Source organism: Nestor notabilis, unplaced genomic scaffold (assembly GCF_000696875.1).
Source record: "Nestor notabilis isolate BGI_N333 unplaced genomic scaffold, ASM69687v1 scaffold15304, whole genome shotgun sequence".
NCBI classification, from domain to species: Eukaryota; Metazoa; Chordata; class Aves; order Psittaciformes; family Psittacidae; genus Nestor; species Nestor notabilis.
The window spans coordinates 24,143-48,158 of NW_009927005.1; the positions used below are offsets into that span (position 1 = coordinate 24,143).

Sequence of the window (24,016 nt, forward strand, 5' to 3'; positions counted from 1 at the left end):
GAGAGGACTGATTGGATGTCAGAATGTGAGACGATTCACTTTCTGAAGTTTGTCATATGCCAGTCTTCTAAATTTACGCAAGCAGAGTACTTACCAAATTTAAGCTAAGCCTCTTATCCCGACTTCTTAAGGAACTGCCTTCCATATCTGCTGCAAGGGAAAAAAAAAGTGATTAAGAATGTGATAAGGCAGTGCAACATTACAGAGATAATTCTGGAGGAAAGCGTATGGCTCTAATATAATCAGTTTTATAAAGATTCCATAACTCCTAGTATTTACCCTAAATGAGGAAATCCAATAACACTTAAGACCTGAACTAACTCCGTAATTTCAAGAGTGATTACGTCTATTTTCAGTATGATGAAACCAAGGAACATGCTCATGGACAATACAGCTGTAACTTACTCTTCCTGTAACACAAGCAGCTGGGGAGAAAGACTGGTGTGGTGTGGAGAGCAAGCAACAAAGCAAACATTTAAACCCAGCTCCTGCTCTAGCCCTGCTCCGTTTCCCATGTCAGATTGGATGAATTCTATGAAAAAGCACTGCAGGGAATATTAATTCATTATTGTTTGGAAAGTTGTTTAGGAGCCTTGTACGTAAGGTGCCAGGGAAGCACATGTTGTTGTACAAAGGGTGCATGGGGGAACTGAATGGTAGGAGAGGAATTCTTCTCTTGTCACCCAGAAATGCAGGTGTGGTGCAAGTGGCTCAAGCTGATGGGGATCAAACAGCCAGAGAAAAGGTCACCAGCCGGTGTGTCCCCTTGTGCAGGCTGGCCTTTGTCTTGCTGTAGGTCAGTTTTACTTTAGAAGCAAAAGGCAAAACCCCTGAAATCCAGGATTCAACGCATGGAGGATCAGCAGTGGGAGATGCTTACAACTACCATTCTTTTCAGGAAAAGGATTTTCTGTGCAGGAAACAGCTTTTCTGTGAGAATGCATTAAACCCTGCAACCATGCTAATCCAGTCCCTGCTCTTATGGTGGAGATGTCAATGCTGCACTGCAACTGGGGGGCTTTGTGTTGCTGTCAGCATAAAGGGCCATGGCACTAAAGAAGAACAAAGCAATACTGTTAGTGCAGATATATAGTCAGAGACAATCACTGTCCTGGGTTAGCTGCATTTATTATTTTGGCAAAAAGACATTGAGGAACAACACTCCAGCAGATACCAGGATACAGGTGCCTTATACTTGTGCTGCTTGTTCCCCTTCATGGCCCTACAACTAGCATACACTGCCTTTGCTCGGGAGTAATTACATCTGTTCAGCTTTTCCAGATTGCCAAGGGCAAAAAACAAAGGAACTAACTGGAGTGGGCTCACTCTGGGAGCTGGTGAGGAACAGCTGCTTTCTCCGTGTTCCTTTTTTCTGATCTTTCTTGTTAAACACATTTTAATTCAGAGTTTAACCTTTCAAATAGTTTCAGCTGCACGTAGGGTAAGAAAAAATAGCAGCACTTATTAATTCATTGCTGCCCCCTGTCAGGCAGAGATAACCTTGCAGCACTGTAGCAGAACATGACATTTGGCCACTTAATCCTCTTAAAAACATTTTGCTGTAAATTGGGTTGGAGGAACGTTAACTGTCTCACTGGCGTTAGGGCAGCACATATGCAGAAGCAGAGGAGCACCTTTTGGGGAGCAACCAAAAGTAACTGATAATTAAGAATACCAATTCCACTGATGGGTGTTTCTTCAGAAACCTTCCAAGAATTGTTTGCACACTGATAAACAGGCTGGGCAGAGGTTTCCTTGCTTTAGCTTCTGAGCTTTAAGAGCAAGATCAAATGGCTCCAAACATGGGTTCCACATTCAAACTACAGGAATCTTAAAGATGCTTGTCCTTTAAAACCTGTATTTTCTTCCTCATCAAAAATACCACATCACTACAAAATGCTTGATGATTTCCAGCCAGATATTCCAGCTGCCTCCCTCTGTTCTGTGGCTCCACAAAATAAAACTTTCTCATAGGGTGTATGCTGGTTTTAACACCTTGATGTTCTGGTTTTTGACTTATTTTTGTTTGCCATGGTGGTGTTTCAAGAACAAGTTGCCTCAGCTCAGAGCGGAACTTGCTTTGCAGCAGAGTCTCAGTCTGCAGCAGGTTTTCAGGCTACCGTGACTGAAGCGCAAGGACAAAATGGGATTTGCTCAAGGACAGAGTCCCTGGTTGAACTGGGATTATATCCCATCCCCAGTGTCTCCCTGGCTTCCTGTTCTTTACTCTAAACTGCATAAAGACATGCTGCTGTTATGGAAAGTACTGGAAGTAGTGGAGCAGCACAGCTACAAAGGCATTTCCCATGTGCAAGCCCACATTTTGACCTGCATAGACAGAGAGTTTGGCATTGCCTGATTCAGTGGCTGGCTTTTAATTTTTGTTTTTCTACTGCTTTCCCTTTTGAAGAGGGAGGGGCATAGAAAACTATCAAGCCATGAGGCACCCTGAAGAGATCACAGCCAAATTGCTGCCCATGTATACACACTGAGGGGGCTTTTATGCGGCAGGAGCTGAATGTGGGGAACAGGTCTGAACTAATTTGAAACTAGCATTTCAGGTTGCTTTTGGTGCTGTGTAGTTTCAGAGCAGGGAGAACAGGAAGGCACAACTGAAGGTGGGCACCCACTCTGCGCTCCATCCCTCACCAATCCTGCTTCTCTGGCTCTCAGAAATGCACTCACCTTTCCAATTCCTCACATTGTCTAAGCTGGACAAGGAGATCCTCCTGGGCACCAGAGCAACTTGAGCCCGGCAGATCCCTGCGTGGCCGTTCTGGAGGGCCCCACCAACAACCTCATCCCCTCTCCGGTCCGAGAAGTGGGTTGGCTTGGGCGGCCGCGGCGGGGGGGTGTTGGACAGGACGTCCAGCTGGGTTACACCGTAGGGCAGCGCGCTTTGGCTCTTGTCAATCTGGAAGGTTGGCGTCAGCGGCGTCCCCAGCAGTGGAGAAGAGGAGGAAATGTCATTGGGTGGCCCATTAACGTCTATGTTCCTGGACACGGTGCTGGGATTTGCCAGCGGGGCCCCATCCTGGTGCCCAGTGCCTGCGCTGGATGGCTGTACAAGGTACAGGGAGGGCTGGGACTGCAAGGAGTCGACAAAAACATCGTCTGATGAGGTTTGCTCCAGAGATCTGTCCGAATTCGACCAGCTGTCACACCTGCACAGAGACAGGGGTCAGGACCTGCGCTTTCCTTTCCTCCTGGTTGCAACTGAGTAAGCATACAGCAAAAATGAAAACAGCCCCATAGCTCAGGACTAAAACTGTCCCTTCCCTGTGGTTGTGCAAGCTCTCCCTGAGCTGGACTGGGGCACTTTGTGGAGCATCTTGGGCAGCAGCTGGCAAAATGGGCATCTGGAGGGAGGCTGTATGTGAACTTGTCAGCCACCCACCCTGGAAAGGGACAGGACCAACATACAATGCTCGACTGTTAATCTGTGCTATGAAAAGCCCCCCTGTAAATTGGATTAGGCTGATGGTTCCCTTTTGTGCTCAGGAGCCTACCCTGAGTGGCAGGGCTCAAGGACCAGTTGTCCCAGTTTCCCAGGGCATCACTGGGCAGGCAGAGTGTGACAATGGCAGACCCCGACCTACCTGTTGTGGCTGAGCTTGCCCGACTCGCAGTTGGAGAGGAAGAGGTAGTCGGGGAGGAAGACCGACTCCGACTCGCTGGGGGTCTCCTCCGCAGCAGACGCATCAGCAGCAGCGTGGTCCACAGAGAAGGAGGGGTCGGCGACGCGGGAGGCATGGGTAGAGGTGGCTGGGGATGGCTGCGGGGACGAGGTCGTGTGAGACAGGCTCTCCACCGAACCTGCAATGGGAATGATGGCCCCGGGTGAGGGACGGCTCTGGCTCACCCTGGCCAACGCCAGCTGACAAATCAAGGGGCCACAGAAGGTGCAGACCCGCCTTGCTCTGGGGTACCCCACTCCTGCAGAGCTGTAGCGTCCCTACTGCAGGCAGTGATGAAGACAGCCTCTGCTGAGGAAAGTGCTGAGGCACAGCAGTCTGTTTTGTCAAGTATTTTTTAGGACCTAGCACAAATATTCATCCCCAACACTTCAAATTAATGGTGGCAAGGAAAGGGACTGATTTCTTCCTACTTTCTACATCTCAGTGGACAAAACTGAGCTTTGCAGCTCATGGAGTAGCTGGATTTGTTGCACCTCTGAACTTGTCTGCAAACTCCTTATACCTCTCTAGGCTGGACATGAAAGCCATGAGAGCTGTGGTGTAGCTGTCATTGCCCAGTTGGCTTGTTGGCTCTGCTGAGAAAAGGTGTGCTGTTTCTGGAGGCTACAAGGCACATGGGAGCCTGTGCTCAGTGACGGAGCACTTCAGTCCTCCCAGCGCAGAGAGGGCTGGTGGAGGGCAGAGGAGCAGGTTTGGCAGCAGGACTGGCCCAGGCTGCACAGAGCAGGCTCCGTCAGCCCTGCGTCCACCTCCAATTACAGCTGAGGCACTCATGTCCATCTGGCCTGAGCATTGTCCGGCAGCAGCAACAAGCCTTGTTCTAATGCTCTCTAGCCTCCGTCCCTGCTGGAGAGCTGGGGTCACTGAGCAGAAGGGGTGAAGGATTCTTGACACTGTACTGGGCTCTTGCAGTCACTTCTCAACCCCGGGAGATGCTAGGTATGTGCACTATCAGGTCAGAAGAGATGGAGGGGGCTGCCAAGACTTGGGGGGTTAGACAGCAACATCACTAAGCACAAGCAAGACCCTCTAATGACCCAGATTTCTGCGCTAGCCACAGTGGGCTTCACCCTGTCATCTTGCTGGTCTCAGTGAGAAGAGTAAACCAGCAGATTTTCCCTCTCCCTGCAGTACTCCACACCTCATTCCTTTAAAACAGGGAGGGAGCTGCCTCTTTCCTTCCCATCTACCAGTATTGACTCACTGATGCTTCCTTCTGTTAGGTTTCAAGGTCTGGTGCAGTGATGGACCTCAGGTCAGCAAAGCACATAAGCATGTGCTTAAATTGGAGGTGAGGCACTGGCACAGGGTGCCCAGAGAAGGTGTGGCTGCCCCATCCCTGGCAGTGTTCAAGGCCAGGTTGGACACAGGGGCTTGGAGCAACCTGCTCTAGTGGAAGGTGTCCCTGCTCATGGCGGGAGGTTGGGACTGGATGAGCTTCAAGGTCCTTCCAACCCAATCCTTCCAAACCATTCTGAGATTCTATTATTGGTTTAATTTTGAGCAGGTGCTTATAGCAGCAGGATTTCAGCAGTGAGCATCTGGAAGGAATGGTTTTTATGGGGTTTCAGGTTTGCAAAGCAGAGCTGAGAGCTGCAGCCTTCCCATCTGAAAAATAACTTTTGTTCATTGTGCTGGCTCAGACAGCAACTCTGCTTTCAGATCTTGGACTCGGGAGCTGTCTTGCAAGCTGAGGATGATCAAATACGCACTGGAGAACTCCATAGGGATCTCAGAGAAGCACGTTCACGTCACCATCTGACCACATATTTAAAAAGCCCAGCGACAACCAACAACTAAAATCTGCCACAATGCGTAAGAAAGAAATGAATGGCATTCTGGATTATTAACACAAGAGAACAAACAGGCCTGAACTCCATCTGGTACTCACAGGCTTTAGCCACGGATTATCCCATCAGGAAAGGCTGCGATCTGCAGACCACATGGCAAGTGTTGTGAGCAGGAGGGAGGGATGGGGACAGCATAGCCCTGCCCTTTTCTAACCTTCGGGGGCTCAGGGACCTGCAGCCAGCTCCTAACAGACCGTCCCTGTCCCTGCCAGCTCTGCTGGTAATCGAAGCAGCACGCATTAAAGTCCTGTGGTGACAGCAGCTGGGTAGAATAAATTATGCATGGCCACTTTCAACAGTGAGAAGGCAGAGAATAGGTTTGATGCCTGCCCTCTCCTTTGCCAGAGGCACTGCAGGGGGCTTCAGCTGCCAAAATAAGTGCTTCAGTGGGTATTAACCCAAAAAATCTCTGCCCTGCATTGATGCCAGAGCCATTGCTTGGAGAAGCAGAAGGCTTCTCCCTACTGTTACAGACCCCAGCCCACTCCCCCACAATCACCATGGTGCAGCAGCAGTGCAGGGACACACTGAAATAGGGGGACCTGCTTACAGCAACTGCCCATCAGGCTGCGTGGCCATACCAAGGCAGTAGAAATGCCACCCACCCTCCTGGCCAGGAGCCAGAGCCTGAGGATAAAGAGCAGCCTTGAGTCTGTGTAGCTGAAAAGGGATTTTCTTCTGCTGAGGGTGGAGTATGGAGGGAGTAGCCCCAGTGTTTGTACTCTAGCATCTCCCATGGGCTGTGAGGAGCTGTCACACCTCCCCTGAGCTCCTGCGCAAGAGCCAGGCACTGCCGTGAGCCATCCTGCCAGGACACTGCCAGCCCCACTTTGTATGGAGGGGGAAATGATGCGAAGATGCTCAGGAGAAGGCATGCCTGCAAGGAGAGTACAGTCCCCCCAGGTAGACCCTCAGTGCAGTGGTCCTGCCTTCCCTTGCTCCCAGCAAACTGCCCTGGCTTGGGAGATGCTCCCCAGTGTGGCTGCAGCAAGGTCCTGGAGAACCAAACCATCCCCATCCCATGGCAGGGCAAAAGGAAAAAAACAAAGGGAGAGACATTTAAGGAGGCAAAGAAACCACCAGAGGAGCTGGCAGAAAGGAAGAAGGTCCCAGCAATGGGCAAGGATGGGTGTGAACAATAGAGCAGCCAGAGCTGAGGCAGAGGTGAAGGAACAGAAATGCTCTAATCCAGCTGCTAAGAGGGACCCAAGGTAGCCTGTCGCTTAGGGTGACCCTGCCAACGTGCTGGGCCATGAACTGCGCACGGAGGGCACCAGCGAAGGGCCTCCCCAGGGACATGAGGCTCCACTGTGGCCCTGAGTGCTGTGGGAGAGAACAGAGCAACAGAGGAGCAATGGAGATCAGCAGGGATCTTCAGGTAAGGGCTGCATCCAGAAGGAGCAAGGCATTTACACGGGATGTGGAGAAATACCTGGAGCCTGTGGAAGAAGTGAAGAGGGAACCCAAGACAAAAGGTCCCTCTTAGTCTGAGGAGCTGCCTGCCAAAGCCTGGCTTTGAGGAGCATGCAATGAACAGCTACAGCCTTTAGAAAGAGGGCTTCCTAATGAAAAAGGCTAAACAACTTTCACAGCAGTTTCTCCAGTGGAAAGATACTGTACTGCATTGTGTCAGTCAATCATGGTTTCAGCTTGTGGATGGGATAAAGTGTGCTCATGATGCCACCTCATTTCATCCCTTCTCCTCCCCAGCCACTTGGCCTGTGTGCCCTCTCAATCCTCTGCATGGCCACAGGTCCCATGGCACTGGGGAACGACTGCTCTTTTGGGAGCCTTCACCGGAGGTGGGAGCAAGATCTGACACAGAAATGGTAGGAAAACAGGGAGGGAGAGGCCTCTTCCTCCCTCCCCAGCTGCCTCCCCCAAGGTGCCAGCTCCCCCGTCATTTTCAGCACAGGCAGCGCGGTTCCGTGTGGCACCGAGTGCTGCAGCGCACTGATTGCTGCTGGCAGGTCCTTCCCGACAGCCGCCTCCCAGGTGCTTCCTGACATCTGCCTGGCGCTCGCATGTCGCCTCTGTCTCAGACGTCCCTCTCCTGTTGATAGAACACTGTCCTTTAGCCGTGGTTTAGCTTTGGTCTCATCTGCCTGCTTGCGTGTCAGCCCCGAGGGTGACAAGGGCCTGGCTGTTGATCCAGCTCCTTTGCTACCGGAACAACGGGATGGTGTTTAAAGCTGAGTCACTGAGTGAACCTGTGGCTGTGATTTCTGTGCAGGTTTTGGCCTCGAAGTCACAGCAGATTTTCAGAGATGCAAGGATTAAGAGTGATTGATTTCATAATATGATATTGGCTTTGAGATTTATTTTAATATACAGAACTGCTTGTTAAAATTTCCCGCAATTGATGTGTCTTTCTTTTGATGATTCATTTCAGGGACTATTATTTTTTAACACAGTATCATTCGAGTCAAAAAAGCATATGGCATTTAACAGAGCTTTTCTCTTCTTATGTTAATTTTTAAGGGTAATTTGTTTAAACCTACGGGCTCTTGAGGGATTTAGATGCTTCCAAAAAGCTGAAGCAATTAGCAACTGTTTGAAATGTGATGTGCAACTTGTGGAACCGTGCAGATTTAAACTGGCGGATCTGAACATGCCCTGCAGCCTGACCCGAACACACCCCAGACCTGGCCTCAGGAGCGTGGACTGCAGGATAAGTAGATGATCTTACGAGATACTCACCATTAGAGATACAGTAAGTGCATGTCTGGAAGCTTAGCTTATGCCATCTGGCATGAGGGCTGTAAGTTCAGGTGCCAGACTTTATACTGAACCGAGACTCTGCACTGCAATCTTTGCTGAGAGAGAAATACCACTCTGTAATACTCTGACTCTTGCCCACGTGTAAGTCTTACAAGCAATGCTGTTCTGTACCAGCATAACAGAACAGACATTTCCCAGTATAAACGCATCCATTCTGCGATAGCCACTGTCTTAGCTCCTCTGCCACAGATTACATCTCCCTACGCTCATCCTCGCAGTCTGCATACACATCTGAGACACAAAAAGTATTTCTCTTTTCTGTTTTGCATGGACAGACTTACCTTCATTTCAGAGTAGTTGGTAAAATTATATATAGAATAATACTGCATCAGAAGTAGCAATGCAAGAGCAATATCTCAGTGTCAGTGAGGGCAGACCTGTAAGAAGGGGGTTACTGAATATCCCAAGTTGTATCCAAGCTCCAAACAGCTACTGACTCAAATTCCTCAAGGCTACCAGCCCTAGTTTGCTAGTTGCATTCAGGAGCAGTTTGTACTGGCACATAAAAATATGTCAGCATGTTTCCTGGTGGTTTCTAAAGGGAATGGGAACAGAGCACACATCACATTTACAACAAGACCGCTGCAGTGCGCTTTTGACTCCCACTTCCTCTCAGAATAAACTACTGAAGAGAAGATTAAAGAAGGCCAGGAACTAGGATTGATTAAAACAAAACATCTCACCATAGCCTTTTGTTTCCGTTCAAACTACAAGGTAACGATACAGCTACATAGCAGTTGCAGACACGGGGAGCAGTCTGAGTGCAACAGCACAGGGACCATGGCACATGGTGATACCACCAAACGTATTACTGCCCTTGGGATGGAGTCCCTCCATCACTACCCTTTTCTGCTCTTGCACTGCCTTCTGACTCACTTCCTAAGAAGCTCTCAAATTGTTGCTGTATCTGCCTCTTGGAAATGTCAAGGGAAAGACAGATTGCTGTTATCTGAGCCCGATTGTCTCATTTGAAAGGTAAGTTAATGATGATACAGGTCCTGACTTTAATTACTGGCTACATCCATCTTGGAGTGGTTAATTCTTGGAAGCTTTCCAAGAAACTCACCCTACTGAGTATGTACAAGTGTAGGTTCTGGCATAACAGGCTGACTTTATGCTTCTCTGGCAGGACTATCTCTTAAGTCTAGACACACACTAACTAACACTCTCCTATCCTTTGTCTTTTATTTACTCTTATTTCTCATTAATAGCCTAAGACAGCTCAGTATTTTTGTCACTGAGACAGCTCAGTGTTTTTGTCATTGATATATGTACATGCATATACACCCAAGCCTGTGCACATTCCACATCCAGCAAAGCCTGAGAAAATACGAGTTTTGTAGGACCCTTTCCTGGAACAGGTGTCTTACATTAACCAAACTAAATAAATATGGGACATGTAATGAAATAAGCGGCCCCAGAGGATAACACTCGGTCAGCTTTTTACATAAACAGTACCTTTTCTTATGAAGGACCTGCTGTTGTTCTAGCAAGAATTGCTCCATCAAAGTGAGACCAAATGACCAGCTATTATTTCTACCCAGCAGTAGTGAGATCCCTGATAGCTTTCAAATCAGGGTTTAGCAGCACCTCAGTGCTCTGTGGAGCTATAGGAAACAAAGTCCCACACCACCTGCCCAGCCCAACAAGGTCCCTGCTTCCTCTCACCCTGGGTTCTGCTGCGGATGAGCCACTGGTCATCCTCCCAACCCCCAAGACAAGCATGATCCTACCTGTGCCATCTTCTAGATGTCCAAAGTTACAGATCTGACTGATGTTGTGCACCCAGATCTGCATCTCCTCCTCAGTTTTGGCTACCAGGTAGAAGGTGCGGTAGGTGGTTCTCACAATGAAGACAAAGTTGTTCTGAAATTCCTTCTTGATGAAGTTGGGCCCCGAGTGCTTCAGCACTTCGCACTCGTTGAGGTCGATGATCCTAATGGGCTTTTTGGAGTGGTTGTTCCTGTAGTACTCCAGCACATCCGGGTTCCCGCTCATGCGGCCTCTGCGCAGCACAAACCAGCGCTTCCGCCATGCCTGCGAATGGCACAGAAAGGGCACTTTTAGTGCCAACCACATAATACATCAATCAGCACAACACGCTCATTCTCTTTGAGGCTTTATAGCTGTTTTGATAAGCTGGCCAAAATGCCACTTAGATATGAAGTGCTTGCTATCAGCTTGCATTTGTAATAGGAAAAAAGGCAGAGGGTTGTCCCTTTGGAGGTCAAGAGGAGTAAGACTTCTCCCCTCCTCTTGCCCTCAGCCTGCCAGCATGGTGTAATCAAAAACCAATACTTCATCATCTCACCTACAAAAGAGATTATAACACATTTTTCTTCCTGAAAACACCTAGGACTGCACCCTGTGTTGCAGTACATAAGCTAATGACCTCTGCAGCTTCCCCACTGTGGATTTCAGTGCCAATAAAAAGCTGTTAATGAGCTGCCAGTTACTTCTGAAAGCCCAGAACAAACCTTAAGGGAGTTGTAGTGCTAAAAAGTTAAAGAGAAAACTTCCAAACCTTACAGAAGGACATGATCTATGCAGGCACTACTTCAAGTGACCATCAACTCAAACCAAACCTGGTAAGCACTGATGTTTTTTAGACTGAGGATATGGGTCCCATACAGCTTTAGATGACATCCTGGCAGGACTACCATGCAGCATCACTTTACAAAGCTACATGCAAGTTTCCAGAAACAAAATAACTTTTTTTTCCCTTTTTTTTCCCCAGCAGCTGTTCTTTTGTTCATCAACAGTATAAGCACCTCTGGGTTGATTACAGCTGTCACCAACACACCTACTCCACGGGCCAGAAGAAATCCACCCCGTGCTCTGTCCCACAGAGAAAAGCTGAAATAAGACATTAGGAGCTTCCCCCTTAACAAAGTCCATACAACCTGTGTTGGATAAAGTCATCCCCAAACCAGCAAGGCTCAGGGGGCTGAAACTAAGGCTGCAGCTGCCCCAGTTCTGGTGGCAGCCCGGGAAAGGTGCAGGGGCTCATGTACTGCCCAAGTCCCTGCAATAACTTGGGCAGTATGGCCACTGGCTGCTTTACTTGCCTTCCCAAGAGTTTAAAGTTCATTAGAGAAACATCTGAACACCACCACCACAACCTCCCTACCTGTCTCTTATTCAAGTGCTCTTTACAAGATAACATGTCACAAAGATGTAAATCTGGGTGATGGCTTGTGCTTGAGTTAGAAATCATGCTCGTTTTCAAAGAGTAGGCCTGTCTGTCAGTTTAAAGACAGCCAACCATTTGGTTTTAAGGGAAAATAACTGAGTTCAGGGTGTTTTCACTGAGCTGTAAGCATCCTTGCTGGCACCGTTTAGAATCAATATAGTCACTAGAGATTTTGCTGACACTGAGTTCCTATGGGCAAGGTTATAGTTTAAATGATCAACAAAAAATAGCAACAATCGTTTGTCAAGAAAAAGTTGGGTATTTTTTGTTTCCTACTCAAAAGAGACTTTCTTCAGCGCAGCTTTCCACAGTCTGTCATCCACAAATTTATCTAGAAGTCAGTCTGTTCAGCCTGGCAGCACCTTAATCTAGCTTGAAAGCAAAAAACGTCTTCAGAAACAATACACAGGGAGCAGAGAATGAAATATCACAGAGGGAGCTCTCGCAAGGCTGACCAAACACATACCCCCTGTGTTGGCAAGAGAGAAAAGAACACCCCCCACCCCCAAAGGAAATAGAAACAAAGGAAAAATGTTTAACGGAGGAAACACTTTGCTGACTAGCAAGCTCCAACGGTGGGACACAGCCCAGCAGGTATCTCGTATAGACAGTCATAGAGACCACAGCTCTGCCTCCTGCAATCCAAGTGCCACACAGTAAGTGCTTAGCGCACACCCTACAGACACACCAGGACGGGACGGTCATGTCCCCTAACACACTCTCACCCCTAAACAACAACAGAGGAACTCTACAGGAGGTGTAAACCAAATAAGACCTGCTCCTTCACCCCTCAGAGAGGCAAGGTGCCAGGGCAGAGAGCAAAAGGAGCTATGAAATCTCTCCCAAGACTGCAAGAACAAGTCCTTCCTACCTCCAGGACTGGCTTCTTCTAATAGAAATTGGATGGAAATCACCTGCATATGAGCAAACCGAGGATGGAGGGGGTGAGAGCAGCTGGGGGCACCCTGCCTAGGTGACACCCGTGCTGTGGGGAGCTGGGACCTGAGCCCATGGCTTGGGGTCAGCTCAGGGCTACCTGCCATGGCTGTACAACACCCTGAGGCAGGATGGCCCAGTACCTGTCCCCACTTCCTTAGCATTTTAATCTTCATGAGTGTAAAGGGGTCTATAGCTTCAGTGCAACACGGGCAGCCAGCAAGAGGAGAGAGAAAACTGCAGCTCTGCTTTGTGGAAAAGCTCATGGTCCCTCTCTTTGGAGGGGAAGGCTGGCTTTGGCATGGCGCGAGCAGCTGCGGCTCAGCTGGGTTTGGGTTTGTGCTACCACGAAGCTGCCTGACGACCTGTTTCCCTGCAGATGCACAACTTGATCAGGCTTATCGGCTGGCTGGCGCTGAGACTGGAGGTGGAGAGGTGCCTGGTCAGCGCGGCTCATGATGGGAGAGGGGAGCAGCCGAGGCTGTGTGAGAAAACACTGGCTACCATGGCAGGGCAGCCTCAGCTGGGCTGAGGGGAAGGAATGACCTGCGGTGCCCTTGGGAAGGGTGGGCCTCCCCGCTCCATCTCCTGCACTGCACCCTCACAGCCTTCCCCAGGCTCGTGGTGTGCCCCGTGCAGCCACCCAGCCCCGTCCTGCTGCTGACAGGGTGCTCTTGTCTCCTGGGAGTAACACGGGAGCTGTAGGCAGCGCATGGGAAGGTGGCGGGTTGAGGGGGACAGCGGAACTGCCCTTTGGAGGTGCTGTCAGCTTGGACAGGCAAACATCCCTTGGCTGCCACTGTTCACTGCCCCAGAAACTAACGCGCCCTGAACCCAAGGGTGGTATCAGTGCGAGCTGCAGGGACCGAGGCAAACACCCTGCCCGTGCCCCTGACCTGCCGCTGGACCTGGAGCCGAGGGGAGGGAGAGGCACCGAGGGACAGCAGCCTTTAAATAGGCACCGCCTGAGTCAGCAGTGGTGAATCAGCGCTCAGGGCTCGAAGACAGAAGTGCTGAGCCCCCCTTGGCACCAGCGCCGGTGCCATGACCGGCTGGCAGTGCCGCAGGGCGATGGTCTCTGCTGAGCTCCCTGCTGCCCTGTGCCAGCGCTCCTCTGCGCCTGACACCTAAGGGAGTAAATCCAGTGGAAACCACCTCATCCCACGCTGAGAAATGGGGAGCACTGCAGCCGGGTGTCCCAGCACCCAGCCTTGCTGGGGCACAGGCAGGCCAGCACCAAAAAGAGGGTAGGAGGGTGGGAGGGGACAGGACCAGCTCTTCTCTGGGTGCTTGCTCTTAATATCAGCTTCCTTGTACCATCTTTTGCACCTCTTCTTACTTGACGTATCCAGTCTTGTCACTGTCTCATCCCAGTGCCTCACTTCCATTAGGAAACTTTCACTGTTATGTGCCTCTACTCACAAAACATTCTTGCTTATCCTAAAATGCTGAGTATTCAATGTGCCAAGTTTTTGAGACACTCTCAGCTTGTCTGCAAATGGACACGAGCAGGTTTGCCACTGCCAATACACAGGACTCGCCCTGCTCCATGGCACAAGCAAAGCAGGGGTTTTGTCACACCTTTCAGCATGAGGCTTTTATCTCCAAGAAACATCCTCTCCTCATTTTCATGGCATTTTCCTGCAATGAACTACATGTCTCCTTTCCCCAGGGAAAGGGATGCAGCACACTAGAGGCACTGGGATCTCAGCTGTGGCAGGACTTGGCCAGGGCTTTGAGCAACCTGCTCTAGTGGAAGGTGTCCCTGCAGAAGGTGTCCCATGGCCACGGGGTGGAACTGGATGAGCTTTAAGGCCCCTTCCAGCCCAAACCATTCTGTGATTCTATGATCTACCAGTCACAAGGCTGCCTCCTCCTTCCGTGTTACAGCTCTTCCCACCATCCCTGGTTTTCTGTCTTTGCAGCATGAACTATGCCCACAGTCATGATGTGGTGTGGCACAGTCGGTGTCACTGTGAGCCTTGTCCAGAGGTCCGGTTCATGTGTTGCTGTGGGGTGCTGCTGTCAGGCTAGAAAGCACCTTCCAGCCCAGCAGAGGCACCCAAGGAGCCAGCATGGACAGAGCGGTGGGGCTATGGCGAGAAGGGTGTTATTTCAGCCCATCAGAGCCAATAGTATCTGACAATAGTTAGCCTGGAGCTGCACATACTGCCAAATTTACAAGAGAATTTGGCTCAATTTAAGGGCAAAAGATTGCACTCCCATGGTTAAGTAACCTATATACTTAAATAGGAACCAGTTCTTGGGATGCAGCCTAGGCCCCTCACTTACACTATGGAAAGGATCTACATGTCCAGAAGAAATATTGCACTTATTTGAGGGCCTCTTGAATTTAGTTCCTTCTTGACGAAGGAATGATATGATGATGATACGTCTACATGTCCTCTGAAGCTTTGCTGGCGTTAGAGAGGAGGCTTTATCAGAAAAGCACAACTACAGTCAGGCAAGAGCCAACATAAATCTAGAACAATTTTCATCTGCCCTTCGTAAGTGCAATAGTTCAGTGCCAAAAGAAAGAAAGAATTTGCAGCAGCGTTGGTCAGATGCCAGCATGTTGCTTTGTGCAACACAAGCTAGCAGTGTTCTCATCTTGCTCCTGAATTTTTCACTTCGGGAATTCCAGGGCCACTTCTGAAGGGAAGAGGAATAGCTCTGTTTCCATTTCAGTGGGGTTTCTAAGAAAGCGATCGCTACTTCCACAATCTGATGTCTCTCCTTCTGCTGAGTAAGTGGTGTGAGGTTAAAAAGGGCTGCTATTACATGTGAACGTTTGCAATGTCAGATAAAGGAGGCTGTGAGCAAACCTATTATGTGCTGAAAAAACAGCTGGCTGGTGAACAAGTCCAGAATGAGACGTGGGAGAGGTTTAGCCAAGGATCCTCATCACTTACCTTCTGTTGGAAAACCATATTTTCACTTGTATGCACAAAATATCCAGTATCTGACATCTAAATAATTAATTAGAGCACATACCAACTAAATGAGTTAAATTGGCCTGAAATACAACTTGTCCTGTGGGGTTTTGATTTTTTTTTCTGGTTTCAATAACAAAACAAGGAATAGCCAACAAACTTGAAATTCTTTACCAGCTAAATTAATGCTCACAACTCCCCCATGAGGATAATCTTTATTTTACAGAACGCAGAGCAGAGGATGGCCAGGGGAAGCAGGAGGAACAGCGGATGTGGACTGATTCCTCGCCTGCCAGGCGGCCTTGAAGCCATGCTTCTGGGCAGAGGGCATGTGCTTGTCCCCAGGCCTGCTGCAGGGAGGTCTGATGCTGAAAGAAGAGCTCGAGAGCACCGTGATGGGGAGAACTGCAAAAGATTTGAACAGTGGGATTGCTCCCATCCTGCAAACTCCCTTGGGAACAGATAGCAGCAAATCCCACCAAAGAAGGGTCTGGCACGGCTGTCTCCTGAGGCTGGCTGTGTGCACCGTGCTCCTCCTGCTACTCACTGTGGTTCTGCTGCCTTAAGCCACATTCATCCCTCGGACAAGGGAACCAGCAGAGCTGCAGGATCATAGTCCCGCAGAAGTGCTAGCACTTGCAACACAAACTTTCAAAGCTTGTCTTTTTTTTTTTTAAGAAAAATTTTAAAACCTATTCTTGGGGGAAAAGATTAGGCAGAACTTTATGGCATTTCCTATAAATGACCTAAAAGAGGAAGTTGAAATTCATATGTAGACAAGTTTGTAAGCAGCTGATGTCTGATGCCATTAAAACCGTGTAAGTTAAGAGTGTCCCCTGCCTGCACAGAGTGGGAGGTGTTGGGACTGCAGAGTACGGTCCCTGCAAGATGGACCTGTGCATCGGGAAGGAGTCAGGACCAGCTCCCAGCAAGCATCCTTGCATTCAAAAAGCTGAGGAGACTACGGGGAGCTCTACGTGCCGCTGTTTGAAAAGGGCCAGCCCTGCTCAGCTCATGCTCCTTGGACTGCAAGCCCCTTGCAGAAGGCTCACGGTACTTCTGCTCAGTAGTCTGCATTGCTCGGTAATAGCACTCGAGTAACTCACTCGCAGAAATCTGAGATGAAAAGGACCTCATAAACCACGCAGCTGGAGTTACGGTTTTGCTACTTCAGTTGTGGCTGTTGGTCTGCAGCTCCCATCAGCTCTGCATAATAAATCTCTCCCTAATGAGGCTGCTTGCTTGTCCTTTCCAGCATGTCCCCGTGCAGTGCTCCGGGAGCAGCTGAGCTCATTGCCCATCACATATTGGTTCAATGCTTCTCTTGGATTTTGTCTCCCTTACTGTCTGGTTTCCCTTTTTTTGACTCAGATCTCATAAACTTCTTCAGCAGTGAGAGACTGAAACTCATGTTTTATGGCTGGGAAAGAAAAATCCATAAATACTCAGTTTCAGAGAGGAGTTCTTCTCCCTTAGAACCTTGCTCTGCCTCCACAGGCATGTGTTCTATTTAACCTGGAGAACAGAAGGAGCAATGTTCTGCCATCTCTCCCTTGGGTGCTGGGAAACTGAGGTGCAGGAGAGGCATCAGCTCTCTCTTCCTCTGCTTGTTCATGCCCACTACAGCTCTGTTTTCTCGAGGTTAGGGCTCAGCTATGGTGGGAAAGAGCTCCTAGCTAACCAGTGCTCCCATACAAAACAACTTTCAACACAAATGGTCTGGCTCATCCTGCACAAAGAACCATTCTGCAATGAGTTCAGGACAGACGATAGTCCAACAGGGTACTCCCATCTGCTAAGTCATGAGTCCTTTACTGAGTCACTCGCCTTTTTGACTGTGGTAGTTTCAGTATGACTCTAAATGAATCTTGTTTCAAGAAAGTCAGCAGGAGTCTTCCTCAGGGGAGATGTAAAGGGTGCAGAGTGGAAGGGGAAATACCTTTTTCTTTTCAGGGTGATACAGACACATTAATTGTCTAAAAACTTTAACCAAAAAATTTCCTGCACTGTAAGCGCAATGAAAGCTTTGTAATAAAGCATCGTAAGATGACATCCTGTAGAAGCAAAGAGGGTTCCTTTGTTTCTGTTTCTCATAAAAAGAAATCTGTGGTTTGTGAAGAAAAAGTGACACACGCTAAAGAAAAGGAGAAAAGGTCCCAGAGTCCTATGTTGCCTGCTAACCTACACACATTCCCATTGCCTGGTCTACATCCTAATCCATAATATTTATGGTGCTTTACATATACAAACATCTGCAACAGAATGAGTCACTGCTATTTGATAAACATACAGATTCTTTGTAAAGCTAATGGGTTCATTTGGGCATGAAGGGTCAAAGCCACAGTGACCCAAAAACCTGGGAGTTCTAAGTTCTTAAAACTGTTGTGGAAGATAAGAAAACAAGTTCTGAAAGTAAAATTAGTAATAACATGACTGTGGAGGGAGGAAGAAGGCAGATGCTTGGATGAAGAAATGTCATTTTATTCATGTCCTCTGTCATTTAGAAAGAGCAGAAAAGAAAGAGAACTGTGCTTCTCACAAACATCTGGATTAGAAGTTTCCTCTGAGGACACTGGCACAGTGGCAGAGCATCCCCTTGCTCCTCATGCACGTAGGAATTTCTGGACAAGACATTGGTGGCAGAAGGGAGCAGCACTGCTGTCCTCATGGCTCCCAGCAGGTGGGCCTCAAGGGTCTCTCCCGCAGAGAAAAAATGCTGGTGCTGTGTTCACAGTGCCCAGATGGGTCCCTCAGCTTTACAGGGGAAGACGCTGACAGGGCATCTCATCTTGCTATGGGGAAGAATTCACCGGCTTGGATCCCAGCTACAACAGACCCTACCACACTAGAAAACACCACAGCTCTACATGGCCTGGGGGTCTGCACTGTGGCAAATGGCTTCACGGGGCTGCCTTTGGTCCCCACCAAAGCTTCACAGAGCCCACTGCTTCCTGGTGTACCACAACAGAAATGTGACAGGGCCAATAAAGCCTTACCTGTGAAATCCATAGCAACAAAATACCAAAGAAGGGATGGCAGGATGGCAGTCCTGTTCCAGGGGATTCATTTAGCAGTTAAATCCTGACACAGGCATGAAGCTACACTCCCCACTGCCAGCCCAAGTCATGACTTCTCTGTTCTTCCTCTTATTTTGACAGCAGTGATGCTAAAAGCTTGGAGTTTTCTTGTTAACAGCTGCCCTGCAAATACGCACAGGCCCCTTTGAGCTCATTTATAGAAAGCTTAAGGATCAGTTATTATGAAATTGCAGCTAACTGCCACCACAGGGCAGAAACCCAGCTGTGCCCTGGAGGGCTGCACCTCCTGGGGAGAAGCCCGTGGCCAAGTGTGGTTTGTCAGGAGCACCAACCGACCAGAGCCAGCCACAACCCCGAACAGCATCTGCAGGGTGCCAGTAAAAGACACAGTTGGTATTACTAAGAAAGTAAAGTACCTTCCCCGCTGCGCTTGGCTGTGTTGGGTTGGGACTAACAAGACAGCAATGACAGTCCCGCACTTTCAGGAAGCCACCAGCACTTTTGTGACGCGGCGTCACTATAAAGCAGCGCCCGGAGGGATCTGCAGGACCGATGAAAAGTTAAGCCAAGGAAAAGAAAGGCAGCTGTGGTGTGAGATCCACACAGCTGGGGCAGCCCCAGGTGGGGCAGAGCCTGGGCAGCCGCAGTGCTCTTAGTGCAGCCTTGGCCCGGTCACAATGGTCCTGTCTGCGGTGCGTGACCAAAAGCCCCGGGTGAGGGGAAGCTGGTTTTGTCCAACTGGCCTTGCCCCTACCCTGGGTCCAGCCTGGATCCCTGCATGCTACAGTCAGAGCAGCCTGGATGCCAGGCGAGGGATGTCAAACTGCTGGTGCAGCCAGGGGTGGACACTGACCACATCATGAGCATCCTCATCCTCTCCTTTCTGTTCCATTTTGTCTTTTTCACTCTACATGGGGATGTAAAGTAGGTCACAGCTCAGAGTAGAGGTCCCAGCAGCAGAAAACAACACTGAAGTGACGAAAGCCACTCAAGGATCTACTCCCACCCAGAGCCCTCCTTGCTGCCAGACTTTTCCTTCCTGAGGGCACGCACAGTGAAACATTAATTCCCTTAGGCTGCCCCCCAAATGATACCTTCTGACCACTGCTATGTTTTTGCAGGCATTTAAGCTCCCTGACAGTGAAGACTTACAGGCAGGACTCTTTACATGAGGATGTTTACAGCCTCGCCAGCTAGCCAAGAGTTTTAGTTCCATATTCCCTCACAGCATGTTTATGTGTAGTATCTAAAATGACATTATTATCATCCTGAACACAGCTTAAATTTCTGGAGTGCTTTTTTTTTGCCTTTAAATCCTAAAGAACTTGCAACTGGTACATGATCATTACGTGCTGCATACGTTGTAGTTTGTTCACCTGCCACAGGGATACACCTGCCTATGAAGTTACACTGTGTTCCTGGTAATCGGAATGCTTATCCCTACACCCACATCTGTTTGCACTCACATCTGTGTGCAACCTTTCCATCTGGAATCCTTATTTACCTGTTTAAGATGGCAGAGGTGGATGGACAGAAAACCACTGCTCTGGCTTAGGGCTACTCCTCTGGTCAGTTAGAAAAGAAAATTCTGATTTCTCGGGATGCAGGATTGGGCTTTCCACAGAAATGAGCTGAAAACACAGGGAAAGGAGAAACTGGCACACAGACACAGGTCTTCCTGGAGTTAGCAATGGAGCTTCATTTTCTTAGTGGGAAAAGTGCTGCTGAAACCTCATGTTGCTCTATAGGAATTCCTACTGCTACATGAAAACTGCTTGTGTAAAACATCCTGGAAACCCTTCAGATCTCTCTGACATGTTCACAATGAATTCTTTTATACCAACGTGGTAAAAGGTGACATCTTGGTGAGAGGTAAATTTCGATTTCTTGGAATGGTTTTAATCCAAAAGTCTTGCATAATGCTAAAGGATTTTTAGAAGGCTCTGCATGGATCTGTGAAATCCTCCCTTTACTGAGGAGCAGCCTCAATAAAAGTGAGATTGCTCCCAAGTTGTTTAGGGAACAACAGTTCTGAAAGACAAATGCTGGGTATAATCATCTGCTGGATAACTGAAGCTAGTTAAGTCACAGGAGTTTTCACTCATTTTTGGAAGCGAGAATAGGAAAATATATGTACCAAAGGGACTGGAGTTTGGACAAATTTTGAACAAAGTTGCTAGACTAATAGCATTTATGGAAGAACTCCAAACCTGCTTCGCTAAAGGAAGAAAGAGAGTTGGGGCTAATTCCCTTTCTTGTGACTCACAAGCTCGGTGTAAATACAGATGTGCAAAGCAGTTAAAGACCAGAAAGACCTGCCTGGAGATTGCACCCTGCTTTGGGCTATCGGGACTCCCTCTCCCTCTATTTTACTTGGAACTGGCAGTTTTCTCAGTATTCTTTACACAAACAGAACACATTTTGCTGTTTCACCTTGTTAACCGAACATGTGGCGTGAGGTCAGCAAGTCATGCAGCCTATCTACAACTGTCTGTGCTCACATGATGCGGTGGCTCTGACATAAACAGGAAATTGGGCAAAGTGACTCTTTTAGTAGGGGACCACAACACTGCTTGCTTTTTTTTAACCTAAACCTTTCCACAACATGTTGTTGGACCTAATGAAGAAAATCAGAGTACCCAGCAGGATCAGAATAAAAGCTGCAAGTGTTTATGCTGTAATACTTCTGCCTGATCTCAACAGCGTGGTTCAATGTAGGGAATTGAACCCACGTTCAGGCTTTCACTCAGCAGCTCAGCTGATCTCCCAGCTTGGTGCACACAGGAGTAAATAGACGTATCCTCCACGTCCACTCCAGGACAAATCTGGACTGTTGTTTTTTTTTAACATCCTTAATGAATTCACGGCTACATTCTGCAAAAGGCTTTGACCTTTGCACTTCATTTCACTCCTAAAATTGCCTGGAGAAAGGAAGTGTGCAGGAGGCAAGCAGAAAAACAGGGAGGAGGCACGCATGTGAGGGAGGACTTGTCCTACAGAGCAGGTCACATTCGTTGAAAATAAGAACCAGCCTTTCTGGACATATGGATGAAGATAGGAGGAAAACCAGAGATAAGTCCAATATCCTGACAGCAACTATCTAGATGAGATCTGGGTTTAGGCATGTGGAAGGGGGCTCTGATTTCACTGCATGCTCCTAACTATGCACAGTCTGAAGATCTCTGCTGGGATCTATGAAATCAGGCTTGAAATCAGTCCCACGGGAACCACCTGGCCTTTGTGGTGACATTTAAACTCCACTGATGCAAATGGCAGTGCTCTCATTTGCTCTGAGGGGGGCAGGTCCTCCTCTTGACAGGAAGCTCTGAGAAATGCAGAGATTCCCAGAAATGGAAACATGATATGAACAAATAATCTGAATAAAGAAAACCTGCCTCTGGACTGATAAGGAGCCTTTCTGTCAACCACATCAGAAGATGAACTCCCCCTTCAGGGGTCTAGCCTGGGTTTTGTGGGTCATACACAGGCTACGCTCAACACTAAGTTTTCTCTGGCCAGAGAGCAAACATCTACTGGTGGAAAAAGCTGGAATTTGGAAAGGTCCATCTTTGTCACAGAAACGGGATTCAAGAAATTGGGTCTCTCCAGTCTCAAGCTGGAAACAGTGCTGAGTGATTCAAGTGCTCAGCCAAAACCAGTCATCACCAACCACATTCCCTCACTGAATATTTACAGAAAACAAACCAGATTATAAATGAAGAGTTATTTGTGAGACCTATTTAGTAAATATCGTAATTGTATTACAGAGAACACTAAGAGTGTGGGTAAGACACAAACCAAAACACATGGTGACATGTGCTGGATGAAGTCTGTCCCTATATAGCATGTATGCAAACACAGATGTGTTTTGTGGGGGGCGTGGGGGTATATTAGGTGGCCCATGCTACCTCCAGAGGGGGTTGAGCTGAACCTCAACCACACTAAAGGAAGCTGGAAGTGCTCAATAGCTGGTTTTACACCCATTTGCTTGTTTCAAAGTCGAATATTAGAAAACAAGCTACTCTAAGGAATTTTAAAGTCTATTTTGATTGCAGTTCTGCTGTTTTCAGCTGTCTTCTCATCAACTAAATTGTGTCGGTTTACTCTTAAGTATTCTGCTAGGCAGTGCTGCATTTCCAGAACTGTTTTTTTCTTCTTCTTTAAAAGCTGTCTTAAATTAATCTCCGCTTTACACTTCACAGGAGGCTGAGCTGTTTTTTAAACATTTTTGGAATTATGTTTTCATTCTCCCTAGTTTGTGGAAAAGTGGTCATCGCTCATATGGCCCATAATGTACAACATCCACTGCCTGTAATTTTTTATTCTAAAATACATAAATGTTAGGAAAAAATATAAACAATGCTCCTTGTGCCAGGTTTTCTTGTGTTTGTTTAAGAATTCTCTCTGGGCTGTCAGAACCTTTTCTGTTGCCGTTGCTCCCTGTGTCTCATCCAAGGGGTTTCAGGGCTAGGGGGCTGAAGAGCTGACACCCTGCGAGCTCCGCTTCCCTCCGTGTTTTAGGTGCGTTTCACAAAGTCAGCTGGTTAAAGTCAGCTTGAGATCCAAACACTCATCATGTAAACTTCCCATGCTCAGGAGGTAACTGCACGTTTCTCGGCTCTGCTGTGGGAAGGCGACGCTGCTGCCTGTGAAATTCTGCAGACCTGAGGCTGTTTTCCCAGTGCATTGTTTCATGCTCTGCCTTCTTCACACTGGCCCATGGAGCTCAATGCTCTGATGGAGCTGGGCATGAGCACCATGAAAACCCAGCGGTCCCTGGCACAGGCTCAAGACTGTCCTGAGCTGTATTGCTCCTCCTCAGATCTTTCTCTTTTCACCTCCTGAGGCTGGTTCTAACAACTGCGAGTCACATACATACAGGTTAAGTTGCTTCAGTCCTTTGTTACTGCTGCAACTTTTGTCGTGACATGAAGACATCTACATGCCCAGGGCTGGCATACCCTGCATGTACTGCTATAGAAAAACATCAGCATGGCAAGTAAAGTAGTGTTTATCTTAATTTGCATGACTTCTCAAACTTCCTTTTGCTGAACCAAACGATGAAATCACAACATGTTCAGAAATATTAAATCATTTCCTCAACATCTGAATATAACGGGCTGCAAAAGGAAAACAATTAAATTTGGCACATTGCACACTTTATCCTTAACACTCCGAATTCTGGTATCCCTTCATATTTACAGGCTTGCTCTCTAATCACAGCAGCATTAAAAACAACCATGTGCCATGATTTATTTCCTAGGAAATACCCTAGATTTGACAAACAACAGCTCTGCCTGGGCAGCTTGGGTTTCAGGTGGCCACAGCACTGCACAACCAGGCAGCAAATTCAGGATAGCCAAAACCAGCTTCCAACCTGCTGGCTTCTGGGTAGCAGATTGGTTTCACTCAGGAATGTGCCTAACCTACTACTGGGTAGTGTCCTGCTGTCTCTGGGCTGTAGAAAGGCCAAATTCAAGATGGCACTCAAATAATGGGTGAATCATAGAATCATAGAATGGTTTGGGTGGGAAGGGATCATGTAGCCCATCCAGTTCCAACCCCCCTGCCACGGGCAGGGACACCT

General features: G+C 48.2%; 1 protein-coding gene across 1 annotated transcript in view; it reads right to left on the reverse strand.

The window, feature by feature from the left end:
* GAB3 (GRB2-associated binding protein 3) overlaps positions 1–24,016 on the reverse strand; it is a 60,579-nt gene that overhangs the window by 6,674 nt on the left and 29,889 nt on the right. Inside the window, 4 exon segments of the mRNA XM_010013859.1 lie at positions 95–150; positions 2,686–3,164; positions 3,561–3,816; positions 10,063–10,366. Of these exon segments, the coding sequence (XP_010012161.1) occupies positions 95–150; positions 2,686–3,164; positions 3,561–3,816; positions 10,063–10,366 (1,095 nt within the window).